The sequence below is a fragment of the Gopherus evgoodei genome, chromosome 3 (assembly GCF_007399415.2).
Source record: "Gopherus evgoodei ecotype Sinaloan lineage chromosome 3, rGopEvg1_v1.p, whole genome shotgun sequence".
Classification (NCBI taxonomy): domain Eukaryota; kingdom Metazoa; phylum Chordata; order Testudines; family Testudinidae; genus Gopherus; species Gopherus evgoodei.
The window spans coordinates 94,001,103-94,027,712 of NC_044324.1; the positions used below are offsets into that span (position 1 = coordinate 94,001,103).

At 42.5% G+C, this 26,610-nt stretch overlaps 1 protein-coding gene across 4 annotated transcripts in view; it reads left to right on the forward strand.

Moving 5' to 3' along the window:
• FIG4 (FIG4 phosphoinositide 5-phosphatase) overlaps positions 1-26,610 on the forward strand; it is a 167,286-nt gene that overhangs the window by 93,941 nt on the left and 46,735 nt on the right. Inside the window, exons 16-21 of one of the 4 annotated variants that reach the window (XR_003999559.1) lie at positions 10,070-10,208; positions 14,243-14,301; positions 15,699-15,846; positions 17,292-17,375; positions 19,098-20,816; positions 24,900-24,984. Coding sequence is in view for 2 of the 4 variants with exons in the window: in XM_030556095.1 (XP_030411955.1) it covers positions 10,070-10,208; positions 14,243-14,301; positions 15,699-15,846; positions 17,292-17,375; positions 24,900-25,095 (626 nt within the window). In the remaining 2 variants the exon portion in view is untranslated. Of the gene's footprint in view, positions 1-10,069; positions 10,209-14,242; positions 14,302-15,698; positions 15,847-17,291; positions 17,376-19,097; positions 20,817-21,873; positions 22,889-24,899; positions 25,096-26,610 lie in introns of those variants that run through there. The other 3 variants (XR_003999560.1, XM_030556095.1, XM_030556096.1) reach the window with 3 other exon arrangements.

The window sequence follows — 26,610 nt, forward strand, 5'->3', positions numbered from 1 at the left end:
CCCCAGTTACTTTTGGATCGCTGGGTCCTGCGCACGATGGAGCATAGGTACCACCTTTAAATTGCTCCAGCCCTGTCCCCCTTCAGCGGACGAAAGGGGCAAGGGGTTTTACTCCCGTTATGCCCTAGTTCCCCACTCGAACACAGGTCTCAGACCTCCCTGGTCCTGCATGGACTCAACCGGTTTGGGATAAGGTTGAGGTACTGCATGGTATCCCTGGGAACCATTATTCCATCCTTGCCTCCTGGGGGCTACTATGCCGCCCTGGATATGAAGGACGCGTACTTTCGCAATGCCATCTTCCCTCCGCACGGGAGATGCCTCCGCGTTATAGCCAGCGGTGAATACTCCCGGTTTACGGCCATAGTCGCCGCCTACCGTCGCTGATGTCGGATATGCGTTTTTCCGTATCTGGACGATTCGCTTATCCGAGGAGACTCTGAGACACAATATGATTAATATAGAGCAATCCACTCTGGTTCCCACGCAGAGGTTGGACTTCCTAGGGGCTATCCTGGTCTCCTACCTAGCCGGAGCCTGCTTATCACAACTGCGGTTTTAGGCGATGGCAACAATCATCTGAGGTCTGAAGGCTTTCCCAACGACCTCAGCTCGTTCTTGTCTCAGTCTCCTGGGTCCATGGTTGCCCGCAAGTTTGTAACCAAACACGCCAAGCTCCGCCTCCGTCCTCTCCAAGTCCGGCCCACCTCGGCGTACCGCTTGGACAGGGAGCCAATGGTCATGGTAGTCACCGTTCCCTCGAACGCCTTAGGCTCCCTAGAGTGGTGGCTAACTCCCTCCTTGGTGTGGACAGGGATGCGGTTTCATCCGCCCCAGCCCTCACTGCCCCTGACGACGGACGCATCATCTCTCTGCTCGAGTGCTCATGGTCACCTCCGAGCTTAAGGCCTTCGGTCTTCTAGGGAGCTGGCATTCCTCATTAATGCCCCAAAAATGAGAGTAGTCCGCCTGGCATGCCAGGGGTTCCAGCGGCAGCTGCGAGGCCGTTGTATCTTGGTGTTTACAGCCAACACAATGGCCAGGTGCTTCATAAGTATTCAGGGGGGACATAGTCCTCCCCCCTTTTTTTGTCCGGAGGCCATCCATTTCCGGGTCTTTTGCATGACCCACTCGATGGAGCTGGCGACGTCCTTTCTCCCAGGCGTTCGGAACGTCTTAACTCTTTGACTCAGCAGGTCTTTCCTGTCTTACGAGTGATCACTCTGCCCCATGTGAGGCGTCCCGCTTTCCGGACGTGGAGATGGTTCCTCACACAGACCTGTTCGCTCACCGCGAGCGCAGGAAATGCCAGGTGTTCTGCTTCTTCCAAGGTCTCTCCTCGGAATCGATCTTGGACGCATTCCTGATGCCGTGGAACGGCCAACTGCATTATGCCTTCCCACTGTTCCCACTGGTTCGTTGGGTCCTGCTCAAACTCCGCAGGGGCAGAGCGCGCATCATCATGATCACTCCAGAGTGGTCCAGGCAGCACTGACATACCACGTCGCTCGGCCTGTCAGCCCAGACCTCATCACTCAGGGCAATGACAGGCTTCGTCACTCGGACCTGCAGCCTCTTCGCCTCACGGTGGCTACTGCGTACCTGAGTCGGGGTGACAGGCAGCCTTCCACCTGGTCAACGTACCGGGCCAGGTGGAAGCGTTTCCTTTACAGCTGCAGTACGCTCGATCTTGCTCCTGCTGAGGTCTCGATCCCCTCTATTGGCCTGCCTCTGGCCTTCAGCGGCAGGATCTGGCGGTATCATCGCTGAGGATACTCTCAGCAGCCATCCCTACCTTCCAGCAGGCTAAGATGGACGTTCAGTGTCCCACGCTCTATGGGTCCAAGGTCCCTCAAGGGCTTGGAGCGCTTGCACCCTCGGGTGCGCCGCCCGGCCCCGCCCTGGGACCTCAACCTAGTCTTGGCCAGACGGGTCTCTGAGATCAGAGCTCTTACGAAGGTTCCTCAAAGACAAGGTGCAGTTATGACCGCACCCGGCTTTCCTCCCTAAGGTGTTTTGGCCTTTCATGTTACCCACAGCTCAACGCAATGGGCATAACCGTTGCACTCCTTGGACATCTGTGGAGTATTTCCTAAGGTGCCCCAGCTCTGCCCCGGTAGCGGGCCAAAGGGAGGGCTTGCTTGTTTTCCTCTCAGAGGATCTCATCTTGGGTGATGGCGGACATCCCCACTTGTTATGATTTGGCTCATATTTCCCCAAGCCACATCACCGTGCATTCTACCAGGGCTCAGGCTTCATCTGCCGCCTTGCTGGCTCGTGTTTCTACCCACGAGATCTGTCGCGAAGCTCCATCGGTCCTCGATCCTTACCTTTGCTTCGCAGTATGCCCTGGTTCAGCAGTCAAGAGAGGCTGTAGCCTCTGGCGCAGCAGTTTTATTCTGCCACATTTCACTCCGACCCCACCGCCTTTGTAAGGCTTGGGATTCACCTAACTGGAATGGATATGAGCAATCACTCGAAGAAGAAAAGACAGTTACTCACCTTTGTAACTGTTGTTCTTCGAGATGTGTTGCTCATATCCATTCCGCACCCGCCCTCCTTCCCCACTGTCGGAGTAGCCGGCAAGAAGGAACTGAGGAGCGGGTGGGCCGGCAGGAGTATATATGGAGCGCCATGGTGGCGCCACTCTAGGGGGCGACCTGCCGGCCCACTGAGTTGCTAGGGTAAAAGTTTTCCGACGAATGTGCACGCGCGGCGCGTACACCTAACTGGAATGGATATGAGCAACACATCTCGAAGAACAACAGTTACAAAGGTGAGTAACCGTCTTTTTGTCCCTTTCATTGATCAAGGTCCACCTGGCTGCTATCTCGGCTTTCCATCCTCCATTCCAAGGCAGGTTGATCTTCACTCATGACATGACAGCACAATTTTTGAAAGGTCAGGAGCATCTCTACCCACATGTCTGGGATTCCCTGTCTCCTCCCCCCACCCTCCGAGACCTGAATCTTGTGCTGTCGAGACTCCTGAGGCCTCTTTGAGCCTCTGGCTTCCTGCTCTCTCCTGGAAGTTTTCGTTCCTGGTCGTGATAACGTCGGCTCACAGGGAACACGAGATCAGGGCGCGTACTTCAGAGCTGCCCTATATGGTCTTCTAGAAGGATAAGGTCCAGCTGCGTCCACACCCAGCATTTCTGCCCCAGGTAGTTTCCTAGTTTCATACTGGTCAGGACATATACTTACCCGTCTTCTTTCCAAAGCCTCATGGGTCAGATGAGGAGCATAGGCTACACTCTTGGATGTCAGGATGTCAGGTGCTGGGCTTATGCATAGTGTGACAGGTTCAGGCCAGATGGCTGCAGGAGAGTGATAGAAGATAGATACATTAGCCCCAGGTTAAGCTCGTCCCTTTTCCCTGAGTAAGATAATGGGCTGTTCCAGAACAATCAGGAAGTTGCTGGAACTAATTATGGCAGGCAGGCTAATTAGAGCACCTGGAGCCAATTAAGAAATGACAATTAAGTCCCAATTAAGACTCAGTTAGGACAGGCAGGTTAATCAGGACACTTGGTTTTAAAATGACCTCACTTCAGTTAGTGAGGTGCATGCAAGGAGCTGGGAGCAAGAGGCGCACAAGGACCTGAGAGTGAGAAGGCATAATCCTGGAGAACTGAGGAGTACAAGCGTCTTCAAGAGGAAGGTCCTGCGGTGAGGATAAAGGTGGTGTTTGGAGGAGGCAATGGGGAAGTAGCCCAGGGAGTTGTAGCTGTCATGCGGCTGTTACAGGAAACCCTGTAGACAGCTGCAATCCACAGGTCCCTGGGCTGGAACCAGGAGTAGAGGGCAGGCCTGGGTTCCCCTCCCCACTCCGTATTTGATACAAGAGGAGTTGACCTGGATTGTGGGTCCCACCAGAGGGGAAGGTCCCTGGCCTGTCCCCTGATCCACTAGATGGGTCAGCAGAGACTGTGGGGATTGTTCTCCTTCTTTTCCCCATGCTGGCCAGTAATGAGGCTAACTGAGTGAACAGCAAGTTTGAGCCACTAGCAAAAGTGACCAAACTGTGGGCTGCTGTGAATCTACGAGGCAAGCAAATCCGCCAATAAGTGCAGGACCCACCAAGGCAGAGGAGGAATTTGTCACAATAGATAGAACAAAGCTGTTCTTTAAGTCAAAGCAGTTGTTCATTGCAGTGGCCAATAGAATGAAAGGTCGCCCAGTGTCTGCTCAGAGGATTTCGTCCTGGATCATGACCTGCATCCACTACTGCTGTAAGTTGGCGAAGGTGCCTCTGCTGGCTATCATGATGGCACAGTCGACTAGGGCACAAGTGTCGTCGGTGGCCTTCCTGACACAGGTACCAACCCAAGAGATCTATCAGGCCGCTACCTGGCTGTCTCTCCACACCTTCGCATCTCATTATGTGCTTATCCTGCAAGCTCAAGACAATGCTGGCTTTGGCAGAGCAGTGCTGCAAGCTGCAGGATCATAAACTCCGAGGCCACCCCCATTGATACTGCTTGTGAGTCACCTAGAATGGAATTGACATGAGGAAGCACTCAAAAGAAAAAACGGTTGCGTACCTTTCATAACTGTTCGAGATGTGTTGCTCATATCCATTCCATTGCCCACTCTCCTACCCCTCTGTTAGGGTTGCTAGCAAGAAGGAACTGAGAAGGCATAGGGCCAGCAGTTCTTGATATACCGAAGCATGAGCACTGCACCCAAGGGGGTGTCACAGCTGGCCCTATGGATACCCCTAAGGCAAACGTCTTCGATGACCTGGCACGCGCGCACCTAGAATGGAATGGACATGAGCAACACATCTCGAACAACAGTTACAAAAGACAGGTAACGCTTTTTTTTCCTAGGTATTATTTCTATTTTTTTATGCTTTTCATACAGAAAGTTGTGGCACTATAGACTTAAATGTTAGTGTTACAACACGTATAATTATATGTTTCTGGAATCTAAAGTAATCTGTTTATTCACGTATGGGGCTGGACACAGTAAACTAATTGCTGTGCTCTTTTAGTCCTGTGGTGTTACAGTCCCAGTTCTGCTGAATCTGTCATGATTTAGTAATTTGTCATAGAAGTTCAGTTGGAAACACAGATTTGAGAGCACTGGATTATTTTAGACTAATTCAATCAAGTAGCCCCTTCAGATCGTTTTTTTTTTTTTCCTAACAGCTTAAAAAATGTGCTAGAACACACATACAGTATATAGTATCTTTTGAAAATCTGTGCAGGATCTTCCTACCTCCTGTACATAATTTCAGCAACCAGTGATAACGTTAAAGGGGAAAAAAGCAGTTTGTACTTTCATCTGTGCTCCACTTTATACTGATTTGTACCAAAAGCAACACATTTTTTTATGCACTGTTTCCCATACCAGGTCAGGAAGGTGGTCCATAAAGCCCGCTATCCTGTTTCTCTAATGGCCAATATTTCAAAGGAAGACAAAACCTTGATGTATATGATGATCCAAAATTGGCATCAAATTATCCAGTCTTAAAATATTGGGGGATCACTTCTTCCCAGTTCATTAAAATTTCTGGTGTTTGGCCCTTGCTGTTAGTCCAGCTACATTGGTCTGAAGAGTTATCCGTAGAAGATCTTTCAGATTATATTTGAAATCTGGTTTCAAACTGAATTTAGGGATAAAATGAGAGCGAGAAATCTGTTGATAACCATTCTTCACCTTTTGTTAAATTTAACACACAATGGCATGCTTATGTTTATAAGTACAGAAAGAAAGCTAGAACCCTGATGTATTACAACCTTTTAACACTGGCAATTTTCTATTACTGGAGAAAACTATATAGTCCCTTTAGAGTACAGTTGCTGTTGGCAATTTAGAGATTTGTCATAGGCAAATATTACTTAGTGAATTATAAGTTCCAAAACAGCTTTTCAGTAGAACATAATAAATTGTATTTTATCATCTTTCATTTAAATAGTAAGATGCTGAGTTAGTTAAATTAAATTACTCTGAAACAAGACAACAATTGGTTTCAAAATGCTTGCAATTCCTGATGTATAAAACAATGATTAATGTGTGAAAAAAAAAATTAATCTTTACATAGAGGGTTTTTTTTAAAAAAATGCATTAAAGATGTGTAAGCCATTGCTCTTACAAAGTCATGTTTTGTTTTAGAGCCCTCATCCTTCTGTATAATAAAGGTTTGGGGGGTTTATTTAGCACTTTTATTCATACTACCAGCTGTACAACAAGAATGAATGAGTCCTGGATAGCATGTGCTCCTGTATTTGGAGTTTAACTCTGCCCTTCTTTACTTATAGTAAAAAAAAAATTTTATCACCCAGGTTTATTTCAAAATGGGGGGAAAAAGTGGGGCTGGTGGCTGAAGGAGGATGTTGGTAAATGGTGAGGGTTCAGATGAGGGCCGCAAGAATGATTAAAGGATTGGAAAACACACCTTATAAGATAGGCTTGGCTGAATTTGATTTTTTTTTTTAATTTTGATGGATAATATCTATTTGTCTAAGTGCACACTTGTGGGAAATTATGGGTGGGGGTCAGTCAATAATTCTTTAACAGAAGACATTGAAATTCAAAAAATTAAAGCTTTGTAACCATTACAACATAAATGGTCAACGTTGCATGCCACAATACACAAAGTAAATATTCTTAAATCAAACTGTGTTCCCAAGCAGCATTTTTCTTTGCCTATCCATAAATTTCAATGATTGATGGAAATACTTTTTCCATTGGTTTGTGTGTGTACGATGAAATCAACGTTTACTGACACTTACTGATAAACGTTTAATTCCTCCAAGCCTATTTATAGTGAGAGACTCAAGGAGCTCAGTCTGTTGATCTTAATAAAGAGAAAGTTAAGGGATATCTTGGTCAGAGTCTAGAAATACCTACATGGGGAATAGAAATTTGATAATGAGCTCTTCGGTCTAGCAGGCAAAGGTATAACACAATCCAGTGGCTGGAGGCTGAAGCTGGACAAATTCAGACTGGAAAGGTAGTTAGTCACTGGAACAACTTACTTAGGGTTGTGGTGGATTCTTCATCATTGGCAGTCTTTAAATCAAGATTGGATGTTTTTCCTAAAAGGTATACTCCAGTTCAAAGGCATTAATTCAGGGAAGTCCTGTGGCCCTTTTTATACACTGGGTAAGGCTAGTTAAACAAATGGTCCCTTCTGGCTTTATAATCGATGAATGTATGAAAGCAGAGGAGAGAGGAGATGCACCTGTGGCTCATCAGAGTAGAGTTCTCCCCTCTGCTTTTTCCATTCCTGACTTCTTACAGGGCACACCCTGCTTTTTTGCTACAGTCTTCATACAAGCCTCCAGTCTCCGCTCACCTCCTCCTGAGCAGCACCAGTACCCCTTAAGGTCCTGTGCCTTTTCACAACCCTGCCTCCACCAAATTTCCACACACCTCTCTGTTCAACACACACACACACACATATTCCTTTTCACAGCCACTTGCAAGCCTCTTGACTCTCTATGAAGATGTTCCATGTTGTAGGGAAGGGAGCAAGCCTGTTGCGGGTGTAGGAAGCCAGATGAGTAGCTGAGTTTTCACTGAGGAGTTGATTGGTGCTGTGTGGGTTTCCTGAAGCCCAGGCTGAGGCATCAACACTCGATAGATTTTTCCACCACAGCTGTGTGCCCCATGGTGCACCCAGGCATCAGTCATGGGGTAACTTTGCTCCACTGCGGAGATACTTGGTTCCCCTGGTGCTGCTTTCTGTGTGTTGAAGAGCTCAGGCAGCAGTTCTGAGAGAGCAAAGTGTATCTGCTGAAGCACTGGCTCTTGAACTGTTCCACACCAGTAATGGCTCAGTATGCTGGGGATTGGAGGCAGTAGTACAGGGAGTCCTTCAAGGGCCAGTGCCTCTGAGCAATACCCTCCATGCATAGTTGTGGTCCTCCTGTCCAAAACCCCCTGCACACAAGCCTTTTACTCTTCCCAAAGGCCCTCTGTACATGCCTGCTAATGCTTCTCTGTTTCCCCCTACATAACCACTTGCCATCCCAGAGTTTGACCTCACCTCCATACTGCACCCCTGTACTCTCTGCAGCATAATCTGCTTTCCTGCCTCAGCAACTGGTTAGTGAATGAGAGTTACAGGTACTTGGAAAATTTTAATGAACAAAAATTTTAATTTTCATGTTTTATCTAAAATGGTGTTTACAGAGATGCCAACCCTCCCTATTTTTCCAAAGTCATCCTGATTTTTAAAAGTAAGTATGAAATGACTAAATCAGGCTTAAATCTACACATTTTGCAATTATATTTAAAAATGGAAGGATTATGTCTGTGTGTCACTCACCATTCAAATCCAATGAACATAGTGCCATGGCTACAAGGGCATTTTTCACCACCACCCAGTGCCCTGTGGGAGTTGCCCACAGCCCAGCCATATGCATGCCATGTATAATGTATACCATTTTGGCAGTAACGCTAGGGGAGGCTTACAGGCTGGCTCCTTGGTTGCATCGGTGAGATTCCCTGCGAGGGGGAGCCTGTCCCAGGCCAGTGCACCTACACAGGGCCCAAACACATGGCCGTTGCTTGCACCACTGCCACAGTGAGCAGAGTGCTGGACCAAGAGCACCAACAGAGTGCAATGAGTGGGGTGCACTCGCCCCCTGTGCCTTTTCCCTCAGCACAGCCAATGGTACCTGACTCTCTGTCCCAGCCAGATGACTCTGGGTCTGGAACAGGCTAAGCAGCTGCCTGGAACACCAGTAAGTATATCCATCAACCCCAGTGTCACCTGCACCTGATATTAGTCCTTCATCTCCCTGAGATCAGCTGACACCAGGCATCTACCCTTTATTCCCTCATCTCCACGCCCCCCACCTCACCAAGCAGCCCCCTTCACCTCCATTTCCTCTCCTCCCCACCCCAACAACTCTGTTTCGTGCTCTACAAAATTCACCAAATGCGTCTTTCAGACCAACCAGACACTCCATTCCACTCAAGTGCCTGGCTACCTGACATCTGTCTCTCCCAGGGGGACCTGGTGACCCAACACCCCACCTCTCACCTTGAGGGGCAGGATGACATCACAGTATACCATGAGAGAAATTTCTGGGGGCAGGCCTGTCTCTGTGGCACGTGCACAGACTATGAAGTGAAAGTCATTCTGATAGGTGTCAAGCTGTGGGGTTTTTGAGTGGGTTGAGGTGCTGGATTCACCACTCAAGCCAAAGCCTATGGGTTGCTTTCTAGTGCATTAATACCATCTCTAATGCATTAATACAGTCCAGCAGGGTCCACTGGGGCAGTTAAAATGCAGCACACTGCCTGGGGTTTGGGTGATGAATTGAGCACCCCATTGACAAAATGAGCCAAATACACCAAAAAAGCATGCAAAAAGGTTTCAGAAGTGCTTGCTAATGAGTGAGAATATGGCCAATACCATAGTCGTACCTGGTCATGGCTATTAGTGTTACTAAATGTTATTTCAGCTTGTACCACTATTATTACTGTAATATGCACAAAAGTGCATCTGAAATGCACAGCAAGCATGCAAGAATCTCCCCAGATGCATTATCTGTGTTTGGTTTTGCACCTTTGACATTGGTGCTGCTCCAATCAACCTCCTTAATTCCTCCCTAATTTTTTTCGTAAGTGTCCTAAAAAGCCTCAGAGTGAAGCTGGCATCTCTGGTATTAGCTGTTGTATCTGAGCCATTGCATTAGCTAGTTGTGATGGAAACTCTGGTTATTCCAAACAAACGGAGCAAATTTTTTTGTATCTCGCTTTAAAAGTTCAAATGTCTTCATTGTTATTGGAAGGCGGTTGTGCGTGAAGTATAAAGTTTATAGGGACTATTGTTTAGACAGAAGAATCATAAGAAATGTTAAGAAAATAAGTCAAAATATCTATCTAAAAAGGGAGCACTTTAAAACTATTCTGCTGCAAAAGTTAGTAAACATATTAATACTTAAAAATGTCAGTTATCCTCTGGGAAGTTTAAGTTCAAGCCCTGAAGTGTAAAACAGTAGGATTTTAGTCTTGCTTTAAGTGTAGATTCCATAACCATGGTGTTACTACTACTGCCTCCATCATACTTTTGAGAGCATAAACAGAACATCTTTTTTTTTTTACAGATGCTGACAGGCAAGACTCAATTAACCTATTTTTGGGAGTATTCCAGCCTGCAGAAGGAAAACCTCATCTTTGGGAACTTCCTACAGATTTTTACTTGCATCACAAGAGCACTATGAGTCTATCACAGTCAAGGCGAAGGTATTTTGTAGTTCCCTATTATCACTCACTTTCATAACAAAATTTAAAAATTTAAAAACTTTTACATTGATTTTGAACAACTTTCTCAAAAATACATTTCGCTTTGCAAAATAAGCAGGTAAATTACTCTGCCTTGCAAATGTGGGTTATTTGAAACACATACATCATTGCCATATTTTAAACATTTGTAAAAGCATTAATTGTGATGATTTTCTTTTATGAAATGTCTGACATTTTCTTTTAACTAAATGCGTCCATCTAGTGGAAAAGGACAAATTAAAAAGCTGGAATTTCATATGAATGAAGCTTGCAGTGTGAAATATCTGCTATTTTACTGAAGTCCAGTTACCAGCATTTCATTAATCTGCAGGCTATAAAGTATTTCTGTTCAATTTCAGCCAGTCATATTTATTGAGATAGCAATGTATTAGAAATATTGTGATTAGCATTCAGTTTTTACTCGGACACAACCAGTTTTCAGGAGTGCATGCTCAGAAAATGTAGACCAAGAAACGTACATTTCTATTTCTTACCCACCTCCAGACCCCATCCCAATCTAGTCCAATTTGAAGATTGTATTGGTCCAGTTGTATCACTCACCCCATTTGTGCGTTGTAGTTCATAAGCAATAATAAAACCAAAGTACTTGATATGAGATGATTTTAGAGGATAACTTCAGCATATTGAATGACTCTGTTTCGAATTGTAATGACTGACCTCCTCTCTGTTATACTAATTTTACAAGAACAGGTGGTATTGGAAACTTTCTACAGAGACCCTTTCAAAGCTGCTACTGGTGCTTCACCTGATTTTTGTTAGCTGTTCCAAGGTTATTTTGATCCTGCCTACTTGCCCATCCTTGTATGGGCTTGGTCACTTCAGTTGTTGGATTTGAAATTCTACTTTAGATTTTTTTTCTGGAGAAGATTCAGGTCCCTTAAAATATCCATATAGCTACTTGTTTCATCTTAAAGCTAAGCATCAGGTCATCCTACATCCAAAAGAACTGTTTCTAAATTGCCTTTTTCTATTGTATTTCATTTTGTTTTCATAAGCAGCATTACCTAAGAACATAGTAATGGCCATACTCAGTCTGACCAATTATGCATCTATCCCAGTATCCTGTCCTTTCGACAGTGGCTGGTGCCAGATGCTTCAGAGGAAGTGAACAGAACAGAGCAATTATCAAGTGATCCATCTCATCTCATCCAGCTTCTGATAGTCAGATTTTTAGGGACACCTAGAGCATGAAGTTGCATCCCTAACCATCTTGGCTAATAGCCATTGATGGATCTATCCTTCATGAACTTGTTTAATTCTTTTTTAAACCCAGTTATACTTCGGGCCTTCACAACATTTCCCTGGCATTGTCTCTTGAAGGTTTTTTGTGCTTGTTGTAGCCTTTTATTTTATTTAAAATGAATTTGGTAATGTGGTATTACACCACTGCGGGTTTGGCTACAGTTAAAGGTTAACAGAGTGAAAGTCAGCTCTGCTACTTGCTTCAGATTTAAAGTCTCTAGGAACACACAAAGATCAAGGGTAGTGACCACACATCCATTCACAAGTACAAGGTTTAGTCTCTTTTACCAGTTTTATTAAAGTTACAATTAGTTATGAATACCCAAGCATATAGAAATTCTGTACAGAACTGTGCACAAGTTACAAATATAGTTATGCTCTCATCCTTAACAGTAGTGTAAGGGTCTGATGGGTTACTCATGGCTTGATTATCGGTAGAGGGATGGTTCCTGCTGGAGTTTCTTAGAGGGAGAGCTCAATTTTCCTGATCTAGGAACTTTTTTTTATAATGTGATTCTGACTATACCTCATTAGCATTTCTGCACATAGTGCACCCTGCGGTTAGGGCATGTGTTAGATTACTGGCTATCTTGTAAGCAGAACATTATTCTTCCCGTTAATTTTTCACAATATCGCCCATTGGTAGGTACATCTTTTCCTGTAATCTTAGGGCATCGGGTTATTCTTATGTTAGCATTTCTTATCTCCATGGCCTAAAACAGCTAATCTAAAATCTTGCAGGCCTTAGCCCTACAGGTTCTTGCATTTCAGCTTGTCTTAGTTATATCTGACACATGGTTCCTCTAAATATTGATCAGTCTTATACCTCTATATTCCTGTGAATTAACTCTATTTAACATATAATGATTATATGTGACATGACATGTTAGTCAATCACAACATCACACAATAAATGAACAATAAACTAAAATAATTGGCTACATCATTCATATCAGTCAAGCAGCCAATCTCCAGTTAGTCTGGGCACATAAAATATGTGCAACATCTTTCTTCACTTTATTGTCCACTTATCCTGAACATTTCTGTATAATGTTGTGTGGCAAAGTGAATTCAACTAATGTGTTGCAAAGGTGATTTCTCAAATGAATGTCCCAATGGAGTGTGCCTGGTCATGAGGGCTTTAGCACTTAGGAAATTCCAGCTAGTTCATAACACTGCAGTTCATCTCCTCAGAAACACAGACTACCATGAGCATAGTCTTCAGGTCTTTATATTGTCTTACCATAGAATTTTGAATCATGTTCAAGGTCTTTGTCCTTATCTTCAAAGCATTGTATGGCCCGGGACTCTGATACCTAAAAAATCGTGGCCAACAATTATGCTTCTCTGGTGCAATGCAACTCTCAAAAATAAAAGTAAAGCTTGTCTGTCCAGGAGACAGAATTTTCTCCGAGTGCAGTCTGGGACTGTAGAGGAACTAATGACTGTCACGAACCTCGCTGCTTTCCGCTACGGGTGCAAGGCAAATTTCTTTGACTGTTCCTTCTCTAACATATAAAAGGTGTGTATATATATATATTTTTTTTTGAGAGAGAGAGGAAAAAAAGAACCACACACCCTACCAAACAAGATACTTCACTGCACACACTTCTGCTTCAGGGGAGGGGATGAGAAAACAAACAGCATGTGATGGATGCATTCAGGTTGCTTAGTGCACACCTGGAAGGTACTCAGATACTACTGGATAAGCGTGGTATAAAAACATATATGACAGGGATCTGGGTAGCAGAACTCCCAGTGTGTCTGCTGCTGATCACTGAATTAGCCTAGGTAGGATCTGATCTTTAGTATTTAGGAGCACATAGTGTCTCAAATAAAAGCCATAAAGATAACTATTTTTTTTCTTTCCAGGAGTGGTGTCAGTATAATTTAAAAAAAAAAATTAAATATGAGGAAAAGATGGAAACATGTAAATATGAATAGCTGAAAGAAAAAGCAAGCTTCATTTATGCTTCATTTGTTTTCCAGTAGGTTATCAATTTTCATACAGTGAGAGCGGCTAGAGCACTTTATCTTTGTTGTTAAATAGTCCAGTAATGAAGCACTCTGTTAATCATACAGATCTAAGAATCAAATCTCCTGTCAGTGTCTTTTTAAGAATTTCAACGCTGCTGTAGGGAAGCCAGCTTATTTTGTATTTTTCACAAAACTTTGCAAATTGTCAGTTTTCCAAATATTTATTGATAAATATTATTGCTGATCGCCACACTCCATATCCTCTTCAGATTTTAAAATCTTAATGTTAACATTATTTAACAAAAAAAGTCCAGAAAGATGTTAACCAGTAAGCTTATCTGATAGTTTTGCATTGTTATGACCATTATCTTCTCAGACACTCTCTCCACATGCTTCTTGATCTCCCTCCATGCATTATGTCTTAGGCGCCAATCCTGCAACTGCTACCAAACAAGTTGGACACCTGAAGTAAATGTAGCTCTGTGCAGACTGCTGCACTTGCATAGAGCCCCACTGACTCCAGGGGTCTGTCGACAAAGGTGCAGTTGCACGACTGGGAACTGTTGAACTTTTCAGGCCAGTGATGCCTTTCTCTCACCCCTGCAGTATAAACCACCGTGCAAAATTAGGTCACTATACAGTGTATAAAAGGTGGTGTGCATGTTTTTAGATGTGATAGTAGATTGAATGTTTATTTTCTGTGTAAAATATTATAGTAAAGTCAATTCCATGTGTGAATTTCCCCCCTCCCATAGCTATACCTACTGGTGGACACAAGGTGTATTAAATCATTTACCACTGCCTTATGATGAGGGTAAGTGCTCTGTGTTGTTTTTGTTTTAGAGAATATTTTGGAAAAATACTGATTATTTTTATTCAGCCATTGAATGGTTTGCATCTATTCCTTTAATCACAAATTAACAAACTGATGATAAAATCTGTGCAGTTATAACAGCTGACAGATATTTCCTTCTCAATAAGCTGTGGGATTCACTAGCATATATGAAATACTTGCATCACACCTGCCAAATGTCCATAAATTGTTGAGCCAGATATTGTGAATGTGGTGCTTATTGTAGATTTGTGGATATGACTTTAGCTTTTATAAGTTCACATGCAGGGAAGCATTTTCAATAGTTTTTTGTCTTTTCTATTCATATGTGGCTTGAAGTATTGTAAATTGGTGACACACAAGAATAGTATAGACCGGGGCCGGCAAACTTTTTGGCCTGAGGGCCGCATCAGGTTTCGGAAATTATATGGAGGGCTAGTTAGGGGCAGAGGTCATGGCCTGGCCCCCACCTTAATCTGCCCCCCCCGGATTCCTGCCCCATCCAACCCCCCCCCCCGTTCCCTAATGGCCCCCCTGGGACCTCTGCCCCATCCACACCCTCTGCTCCCTCTCCCCTGACCGCCCCTGGATCCCCACTACCCCATCTAACTTCTCCTCTGATGCCCGCACCACCCCCAGAACCCCTGCCGCCTCATCCAACCCCCTCTCCTTCCTGACTGTCCCCCTGGGACCCCTGCCCCCATTCAACCCCCTATTTCCCTGCTCCCTATCCACACCCCCACCCCAGATCACCACCCCTCTATCCAACGCCACCCCCACCCCCTTATTGTGCTGCCTGGAGCACTGGTGGCTGGAGCCAGGCTACACCACTGCCACCGCATAGTACAGAGACCGGGTCAGGCCAGGCTCTGCAGCTATGCTGCCCCAGGAGCTCACAGCCCCACCGCCCAGAGCATTGCCCCAGCAGAGTAGCGAGCAAGCTGAGGCTGTGCAGGGAGAGGGGGGAAGGATAGCGGGGTGGGGGCGGGGACCAGCCTCCCAGGCTAGAAGCTCAGGGGCTGGGCAGGACAGTCCCATGGTCTGGATGTGGCCTGCAGGCCGTAGTTTGCCCACCCCTGGTCTAGCTGATAATTCACATTCAATTGGAAGACACATCACCACTTCTCCAGCTGGGAGACTGTTCAAATCGGAAATGTAAATGTAAAAGGGAATCAAATTAACTAGTTAACTTTTATAATATACCCCCTCAAATATGTGTCTTATTTCTTGTGCTATAGAAAAAACATGAAAGTGTATCTGGTTAAATTATTACAGCAGTATGCAAATTTTTTTCTCCGAATGTGCTAATGATTTGCAGTAGAACATGTTGTTGTCTTCCCCCCCCGTCTGTCCCGTTCTCTCCCCCTCCCCCCACCCAGTGACATGCACTGAAAACAGAAGGAAGTTGATAGTGAAGAAATTTCACAAATATGAAGAAGAGATTGATATTCACAATGAGTTCTTTCGGCCATATGAATTAAGCAGTTTTGATGACACCTTTTGCTTGGCAATGACCAATTCTATACGGTATGTTTTGTGGTGGTATAAACAATGTAATTTAGATTTCACAATTCTAATACATAACCTGAAACTTACTTTAGTGCTTGGTTTCTCAGCCTCTTTGAATCTTGCCCAGCTTTAGTATTTGTTTTTACTTGGAGCCCCCACCATCCCTTTACAATAGTGGGAAGGATACTGTTATGTAGTGTTGCTAATGCATTTGTTCAGGCAAATTACTCAAAATACAAATCAAATGGTATTGTAAAAACACACCTTACCTGTGTTAGTGCTGCTGATGTTGGTCAGTGAGACATCTGAGTAAGTGGCATTGCAACCTGACATGCAGGGTCACAGCACCACTCAAATTTGGACCGGCTGCCCCTCTGTCTGGTGTGATAGAGGTTGGCTGAGCCAGATTTAAGTGAGTGGCATTGCAGCCTGGCACTTGGCCCCAACACTTTTACTATAATTACTGAATTATTAGAAGATTCACTACCCTCCTACACTGAAAATTTGATGTGCCACCCCAGTTGAGAATTTCTGGTTTAGATCTTTATTCAGCTGGAAAGAGGACATGTTTTAGATAATGTAGACTACTTCATTTGGATTCATGCACTTTTGTCTACACAGTGCCATAGTCCAGACTACAGGGTGTGAATTAGCGACTGTTCTAACCTGTTGCTCTCTAACAGCCCCAGGTAGACACCTAGATTCTGCTGGCGTGAACTAAGTTACCTAGTTCAAATTGAGGTAGTCCCATTTAAAACAGGACTAAGTGCCTTTTTGTGCATGCCAGCAATGTCTGTGTGGGGCCTGTAGAACACAGCATGTTAGAGTGCTCTGCAAATCACACACTCATAGTCTGAACTGCAGCGCCATGTAGATAAGCCCATTCTAATTCTAATTTAGGAGAAAAATTATGTCTCTGTTCAGATATGTTCTGTTTTTATCTCAAGATGATGTGCGCTTGGAGTTTATTAAAACAATCAGCTAGAGTATTTTCCAGCTGGCAGCCTTAACACCTTGGATCATGCCAATTGAGTATTTTAAAAAATAATTTTAGCATGCACGCTTTAGCGTTTGTGAAAATGACAATGGCAATTTGAACTATCCTGAGGCATGAACGCCATCATGAAAATAACATTGTTGGCTCTCCATTAGCCCCACCTTGCTTCACAAGTGACAACTGTGTGCATAGTCATGTTTTGTGAGTCTGCATGGTACAACTGAAGGCTTCTTAAATCTCTTTGGATTTTAATTTTTACATGACAGTTTGTGACCTGTAATCAAAGTTTAACCTAGACAATCCTTTTTAGTTCATGACAAAAAATTTTAAATTCAGAACTAAATGTTACAGGACGTTCAGACTTGAGATGTGAAGAATTTTCAACAAAACCGGACAAAATATAATTTCAGAAGCGTGTTTCACATGTTGAGCTTTATTTTATGGCTGGTTTCCTCCCCTCTTTCAGAGATTTCATGCCCAAGAATGTTGGAATTGATCCAAGTCCATTTACAGTGCGGAAACCTGATGAAACTGGGAAATCAGTGGTGGGGTAAGATTTGCATATAAAATTATGGAATTTAAGATATTGTACTGGCATAATAACATCAGCATTGTAGAGTACAATGCAGTTAACAACAAAATGCATAATTACTTAATTCAAGATGAGCAATGACTTGAAGGGGACACACAAGTCATACATGGCTCTTGAGTTGAGGCATAAGGCTAAAACCCAAGTACCCCCTACCTGTACTCAGAACGAGAGTATAAGGGATCCAGGGCCTATTTGAAGTAAATGGAAAAATTCTTACGGACTTCAGTGAACTTTGAATTAGGCCTTAAATATATTTATTACAGTATCAGTAGCATCTTGTATTACTATGCATTGCCCTGTGTATGCCAGACAAACCAACTACGAAATCAGTTATGTGAGAGTATACATTAAAACATAATTCAGATTAGGCATAGTTTAGAAGATTAGTGAAAATTTTCTGCAATGTGTAGCAAACGTTAATTTGCATCTAAAGCGACTTTGTAAATTACTGTCTTCTCCCCAAACTAAATCTAAAGAAAATGGTGTTGATGGGTTAAAAAGAAATATATGTATCCTGGTGCTAACAAGATTCTTTTTAGAAGAAATAGAGATAAAGGAAACTATAGAATAAAAAAGTCCAGTATATTCAGAATCACAATGTCGACTAAATTAGCGAATACAGAAAAGAGTGCACAAAAATTACAAGGTGCTGTATGGTTATAGCTAAGGTGCAGGAAAAAGCAGATGTAACATGAGATACACTTATATTACAGCATTCCATCAATAATATACCATCTTCTAATAAATATGTATGATCTATAGCATAGTGTATGTTTTTCAGTATGATTTAAGTATAATAAATATTTAGATATGTAATAAGTTTCTAAAAAGAAAGTCAGCTGATAGTCATGAGTAGTTTGAGAATGTGACACCAGAAATTAAAGTTAAAATTGCTTTCAGTGTTCTAATATCAAATTAAAAGACCATCTGAAGATCTAGTCTAAATGTTTATCATAAAAAGAGTATCACTATTCTTCAAGTGACTGTGCATGTGCATTCCATTCTTGGTGATTTGTGCACGCGTTCCACTCAGTTATAAGAAATTTTTCCCTCAGTGAACCCACTGGGATGGCTCAAGTGCCCTCTGTTGCCGTGTACCGCTGCGTGCTGGTATAAATGTCCCAGCCACCTGCAAGATCCCACAGCTTCCTCTTTCTGCCACGTGACTGTAATTGGAATAGCTTAGTGCTCTGTGTGCTTGTTATAAATTAGTTGATAGTGTAGATTGGATAAGTTTCTTTCTCAGTACCCAGTTTGGGGTTTTTCCATTTCTTAGCGCCAAGGGATGCCTTGGTCACTGGTTTCAAACCCTGTATCGTTTGCACTAGGCCAATGACAATAAGTGACCCACATTCAAGCTTCTTAAAATGTTTAGGGGAAGCCCATATTCAGGATTGTTATTAGATTTGCAAATACTTTAAGCCTAGGACAGGGAAGACAGAGAAGCCAGATTAAAGTTTTTGCTCAAGTTTTACCTCTGTCAGAGCCTGGCTATTCAAACTCGGCTCCTAGTGCCTCAGCATCGATTAGGGGTGTGCCTCCTATGTTGCCTGTGATTCAGTATCATGTACCTTCCCCAATAAGCAGACTGTCAAGAGAGGAAGGTCTCCAGCACTGAAGTCCTCTAGGTATGGGAATAAGTAGAGTGCAACCAAAACCGAGTGCTCCTTTTCTCTGCAGAAGCCAGCCCCCTTGACTCCAGCACCAAGCCAGGTGCCTTTGAGTCCAGTGCCTGAAGGAGTGCCTTCTACATCTCAATACCAACCACGCTGGAAGCTTTTGCAGTAGCAAGAGATCTGATGAGCCTTTTGGTACAGGTACCTCTGATGGTGCAGAAGACTGCGCTCTCGGTATCAGCAGACAGATGGGCACGAACAGCATCAGTGCCGCACTCAGTACCAAGACTTCATTTATCTCAGCCTTCACGCACTGAAGGAGAAGCCTACAATGTTGGCTGTACTACATCCTACTCTGACACCGCGCTGGTCTCTGGCACCATCAGGAGCAGCTCCCCCTTGATCAGCAAAGGGAGATTCGTTGTCCTCTGAATCAGAGATTGGCTTCTACATTTCCCAGCCTTGTAGCTGATCTTACTACCCTGATAGGGACTTTCTGGCAGGAGTACCATCAGGCATCTGGCTGGGTGGTTGCAGTGTCATTGGGGCTCACTACTAGTCCAGTAGTCTTTTTGGAACCCAGGGGGGTTCCCTTCCCCCGTATCCAGTCCGTATACATGGCATTTCTGTTCTGTGTCTTCAGAGAGGAATGGGGAGTCTACTGAACAGGCACCACCTGATATGGCAGTCACATTTCTGAAGGGTCTAGATAGGCTGTATTCTCAGATAAGCAGCTCTCTCCACCCCCCACCCCGGGACTTGAACATAGTTCTATGAAAGCTCATGAGGCCTCAGTTTGAGCCTCTAGCACATACTGCACCTATCACTGAAGGTGGCTTTTTTAGTAGCTATCACTTCAGCCTGGAGGGTGGCTGAACTTCGTGATTGGACATCTAAACCACTTTATATAATGGTCTTTAAGGACAAAATATACTTGCACCCTCATCTGAGATTTCTCTCCTAGAGTCTCATTTTCATAGAAACCTGTAGTTGACTAACCTACATTTTTACCCAAAACCACATGCCAATAGAAAGAAGCAACACCTCCACTCTTAGATATTAGGAGAGCTTTGTCATTTTAGGACAGGACTAAACAGTTCAGTTTGTCAACTCGACTATTTGTAGCCATTGCAGACAGAATGAAGGACCTCCCAATCTCTTCCCAAAGAATTTTCTTGGATAATTTCTTGTATTTGTGTATGTTATGGTTCGGCAGGCATTTCCCTGCTGAGCAAAGTGATTGTACATTCCACAAGATTGCAAGGGTTCTCCATGGCATTCTTTGCACAAGTTCCTATCCAAGTAATTTTGTAGAATGGTGACTCAATCTTCAGTCCACACCTTTGCATCCTGTTATTGCCATCACTCAGTACTTAGATGATGCTAAATTTGGACAAGCTGTACACCAGTCTGTGTGTGCATGAACTCTGATGCCTCCCCCTACTGTACCGCTTGTGACTCAACAAAAGTGGAATGCACATGTGCAATCACCCGAAGAAGAAAAATGGTTATTAACCTTCTGTAACTGTTCTTCAAAATGTGTTGTAAATGTCCATTCCACAACCTGCCCTCCTATCTCTCTGCATTGGAGTTATCCCGCAAGAAGAAACTGAGGAGGCTTGGAGATGGCTTGGCCTTTATACCAGCATGCAATGGTGTACGGCAACAAAGGGTACTCAAGCCACCCTGATGGGTACCGCTGAGGGAAAAAAAATTCTGACTTTTTGAGAGGTGTGCACACACTACCAGGAGTGGAATGGCAAAAGAACAACAGTTATGGAAGGTTAGTAACCTTTTGGGTTTTTTGGTAGTCCTAAAAAAGCCACTGGTGTGGATAATTTGCCATATCAGTAATGCTGTGACTGCATGATGTTACATTAACTTTTGAGGTATCTGCTTTTCTATGGAAATTTTTAGAAATGATATAATATATTATATTTAAATATACTGAACCTGCAACATAGTCGTACTTTCATAAAAGTTCAGGAATGATGTTTACTTTTTTTCTTCAGCAGCAAGTAAAAGCTGAATAGAGGTGATTATTGTGGATACATCTCTAAAAATTAATATTTTGTGCTGTAAATTCTTTCTTCCGAAGTCTACAAAGCATTGGCTGAATTGAGCTACTGTATGTGATTTTTGTTTTGTATGATGGTGCAGCAGTAGTTGTGTCATAGTTAAGGTTGTATTAAAGTACCATTTTAACAGGAACATTAACCCTTTATTTTGTAAAAATCTCATAGAAATGGCAAAAACTAAAGTATAGAATATAGATTTAGAGTACAATTTAATTTCTCCTGGAAAGAATTTTTAAAATGTGTAAGAATTACTCTTTGATTTTTGTCCCTATTGGATTGTATCACTTTCCTTTGTACTCCTTTTGCAAGAAATCTTAACATCTGAGACCTTTTTTCTGTCCATGCTTGTGGCTTCTCATGTGCCAATTCTTAGAATATCAGTGATCTATTAGTGTGTGCCTGTACAGCATTTTAATCACAACAGAAAATACGTGCTCCAAGCTAAACCCACCAATATGATTTAATGAGAAGTCTGCACAAATGTTGTTGTTGGAGAAAGATTGTTCCAGATAGCCCTGTAGTCTAGGAGAAGGTTCCTTGACTGGGAAAGAAGAGACCAGAAGTTCAGATCTCCCCTCTTCTAAGCTCTGTTTAAATTTCCATGCAATTTGCTATCCTTATTATTATTGATTAAAGCAATGAATCCCAACTTAGAAGACAGAAGAACCGCTGAACAGGATGTACCCTAAACTTAATCAAACTTGTATTCTAACAAAACTTTAACAAGGATCTTGTATGCTTTTGTTTCTGTTCTATCAACAGATGACCAATCTGACTGTCTCACATTCCATGCATTTGGGAAGTTATTCTGTCTTCACACTGCTGAGGTTACTGTTCAGATTTTGTGTTAGAGTGCTAATTTGATGAACATGGAGTTTGTATTGCTTTTTGGTATCTATTGAAGATGGAAGAGAAAAGGTCTTTTGGAGTGTTGTAGTGTGGTACAGTACACAATGCTATCAATATGAAGGTGGAAAGGAACGTACAAGTCATTCCCTTAACATCTTATTTCCATTCTGTTACATTTTTGAAAGGAGGGGTATGTCCTGCCATAGTCCTAACTGCCTCTATATATAATTTTTGTTTTCTAATATTCTAGAAAAGTTATTGGAAATAGAATGAAATAATTCATTGGGAGTCAGTCAGAACTGTGGATAGTCAGTCTTTGAAAATGAGGCTACTTATTTAGTTGTCTCGCTTTTAAGTATTCAAGTTTGAAAATGTTGACCTTGGGGCCTTCATATTCATATCATTCCCATTACTGGAACTTCAAATATTCTAATCTTTTAATGAAGTGTTAATTGGCAAAGATAGGAGAGACTGGAATTTGGGGTCTTGACTTAAGATATAAAGCATAAGGATGAAAGGGGAAAAAGAATTTCCTGTTCTTTCAAAATAAGGGCCCGATGAGTTGCATAATCTAGTAGATTTTGCTCTTTTGCTCTTTCCCATTTTTGTATTAGGCAGCTCCAAGCTAATTTGATTTTCTCTCCTCTTTAAGGTAGTATATGTCAGTGTCCGCAAACAAAGAATACATTGTTCAGACATTTCTCTGAGGTCTCATACATTTGGCATGGGACATCAACTACAGAGCTGCACACAGTTAATGTTTTATTTTCTAAAGGAACAGTGGCTACTGGTTGAAAAAGGCACTTTACCTTCATTTGATCCAATAGACTTTAACATTTCAGTGATGCATCACTGAACTGTGTATTGATTTGCCAATTTCCTCCTTGAATTTTTTGTAATTTTACTTATTAAATCGTTTGACTCTGTATCTAAATATTGATTTTGTTTTAAACTTGTTCTGTTTATTTATAAGGATGCATTCTAAGATCTCTGGTCTTCCCAGTTTATATATCCTCATAAGCTTGTGTGCTTGAACTCTGTTTTAAAACATTGGCTAAAGTAGAGTATCCTCTTTTGTACTTCTGTTTTCAGTCTTAAAAATCCATTTTCAAAACACATCATTATTGTATTTTTCCAAGGGGAAAATTACTAGTGGTAGCTATCTACAAGAGGTTATCAGGATGTTTTTCGCTCTACATAGAAATCCCAAGAAGTGATAGTGTGCCTAGTCTACTGAGAGTGACAGCCCAGAGTAATTGTATGTTTTTTCCAAAGTGTAGCACTAAATCACCAAGAGTATTACAAGAGATCCATGCTTTTGGTTCCATATTTCCAGGGCATTACCATGTCAGGATGCCCTGAACTTAGTTTAGAGTCATTAAACTGCCTCATGAGTAAGTGAAACAGGCTTTACCAATTTCCAAGCTATAAGTACCAGCAAATGCTTCTGTTGTTTCTTCCACTTTCTTCATCTGACACATCTGCACTGAATAACACTCCTTCAGCTACCATCCTCTTTGTTCAGTCTTCTACAGTGCCATTGAGAACCAGGGAAAGTTCCTAAACAATCATACCTTAAAACTGAATTAAATGGATACCTGATGTTTTCCCACGTCACTTAAAGCTGACATAGACACTTCTGTTGGTGCCACAATTGAGTGTGTGGCTGCGGAAAATGGGGCATGACTGTAGCACTGCTATGCTCCAGTGGACCCCTGCTAACCCCTTGACCCTTTGAGGGCTGTTGTAGCCAGCAGAACTTAGAACAGCTGCAAAACTGCTCTAAATTGCTTTTTAAGACTGGACCTGTGCCCAGTGGTCCAGGGATAAGGAACTCACAGTAATGGCTTAGAGACTCCTTTTCACCCACCTCTTTTTCCCCAGACTATTGCATACACCAAGTGGACAGACCCAAGAATCCAAACCCTTAATGTTTTATTCCCTAGCCTGGAAAGATCCCTTATAAGGTGGCTTCAGATTTCTATATGGAAACAATAAGGAGAAGTTGACATGATCGGAGGAAATGGAGAGGAAGATGTGTTTATCAGCAGTGTTCTTTATAAATTGAAATGAGGGTGACACTAGCCATGGCAGAAAATGACTGAAGCTTTTCAAGGATTGTAGCATGAGAAAGTGTGTAGTTAGGAAAAAGTGGATATTGATGGTTAAAAAGGAAGAAATAAAAAACTGGAAAAGGGGGAGAAGGAGAGAAGTCACGGATGACGCCAGGGTTGTGAGCCAAGGAACAGGAGAGAGAGTAGAGGTGTCAGTGGTGTTGAAGACACAAGGTGATGGAGAGAGAGAAGGAGAAAAGATGATAAACTCAGTTTCTGAGAGACTGGCTCTAAGACAGCTATAGAACATCCAAAAGAAAATGTCAGACAGTTAAAGATGTGAGCGTGGAGTGCCTAAAGGAAGTTCTCTGATTTGGAGATCAGGGAGAAGGTGTCACTTTTGGGGAAGAGGAAAGTCATTAACACTATCCAGCAGTTTTATGGCTTTGTTTTTCAAACTTTCAAGACCTGGGAAGAGAATTTAGGTAGGGAGCCAAAGATACAAGGTTTGGTGATGCAAGGATCAATCATGAAAGATACATAAAGTTGTTTAGAAAGAGAAAAAGAAAAAGCAGGAGTGAAAAAAAAGACTGAGCAGAAAATGGAGGAAAGTTGGCATAGTCATGGAAATGGCTTCAGACATTCATCAGTATGAGAAGAGATAAAGATATAGTGAATACCCAGGGAAAAGAAAAAAGAGGGGATTCAAAGGGCAGGCAGAGCCTTCAAAAATAACAGAAGACATTCAGAAGGTAGAATTTCTTCTTGCACCTTATGCCAGATGAGATGGAAACCAAAATTCAGGAATATACGTATGGCATATTTTCAAGTATTTTGTGTCCATTTAATAAATGTGTGCACTGTCTGTCTTCTTTGAATATATAGGAACAAAAATAATAGAGAAGAAACTGTGCTGCAGCGCAAAACAGCTGCTAGTGCCCCTCCTCCCCCAAGTGAGGAAGCAGCATCAAGTAGTTCTGAGGATGATTCTGGGACTGACAAAGAAGATGAAGGAGCTGTTTCTCAGCGTTCCACTCCAGTAAAGATGACAGATACAAGCGATAATGTAAAAATAACAGAGGTGAGAAAATTGCGCTGGCACACATGAAGGGAGATCATCAACTTAAAATGCACATTTCTTATGTAAATATTTTGCCTAGTGTTACTTATAACACCTAATGTTCCTGACATTAAAAGGGGAAATTATTTTCTCCAATTTATTTGCTTTACGCATCTGACGGCATTTAGTAAACCTGATTATACACAATTGTCATTTTCCCTGTTTGTTAGAGCCTCTCACACAGCATTGGGGAAGAAAATAATATTTAAAAAAACTAGAAAATGTGATTCTAAGGCCATAAAAACCGGAAAGGGATTTGTAGGCAGGTATAGTATCTAACACTGCTTTTAATTCAGGTTTTGAAATTGGCTAGATTTTAAGTTGAAAGTGTCCCTTTGAGGACTTCCTTGGTATCTGAGTTCTGAATTGCCAAGTAGTAACTTAATAGTCTGAGGTGTTAATTTAGTTTTATTAAACTAAATTATCTAAACTGCACATTCTGATTTTTATCAGATATTAGTTTTACAGATATGTAAAGTAAGAAAAATGCGGGCTGGGAACTTATTAGAGTTTGATTTAAGGATATTTACTTTATATATTCTGACGTGATGTTTCCAGTTTGTATTTTAACAGTTATAAAGCTTTAACTTTTTGAATCTCAATATCTGCGGTCATTAAATAATTGTCTGGCCCCACCATAATTTCCGGCAACAGACTTCCTGCATAACACAAGCCATAGAACTTGCTGGGTGAGGTTCTGCATCAAGCCCATAATTTCTGATTTGAGTTAGAGTATGTGATTTAGAAAGAGACCCAGTCTTGATTTAAATAATGGAGAACCCAGAAACATTTTGTGCCGGCGAAGGGAGCAGAATTTTTATTCACACATCTCCCCAAACTCCTTGGTAGCTCAAGCTGCCACTTATAAGAGCAAGCAACATCAACTAAAGTCTACCCCTTCCAATAAGGCAGCCAAGCCCAAACACTTAAACCTATTTTTGAGAGACGTTTTTACTTCAACCAGTATGCAATTTTGTACAGCCAACTTTCAGACATTATTGTCCAAGTACCATTTTGTTTGTTACTCTAAATTCACAGATTTTACTCTCAAACTTCCTTAAGAGGGCTGGCACAGTGGGTAAATTGATTGCCAGATCATCCCTCCAAGCTTTGCTGCAGCAGTCACAGCCTCCAGATCGATTGGTAACCGCTGTTGTCACACATTGAGTGTCATGGCTTCATTCCTCCGGATTCCTCAGGGAAGACCAATCTGCAGTGGAGGGTTTGCGCTTTGAAGGGACCAATCTCTTCAGTGAGAAGATGAATGATTTGTTACACTCGTTGAAGGATGCTGGGGTAACCCTCCACTCACTGGGCATCTACATTCCTCCTCCAAAAAAGAATACCACAGACCACACACATACAGGCACTACCAATACTACAATTATTTTACCACCCAGAGTGGTTTTGAACCACCATGGAGGATCAAATATGATGTTCCCACCTCTTCCCTGCTTCCAACCCCAGTCTTTTACT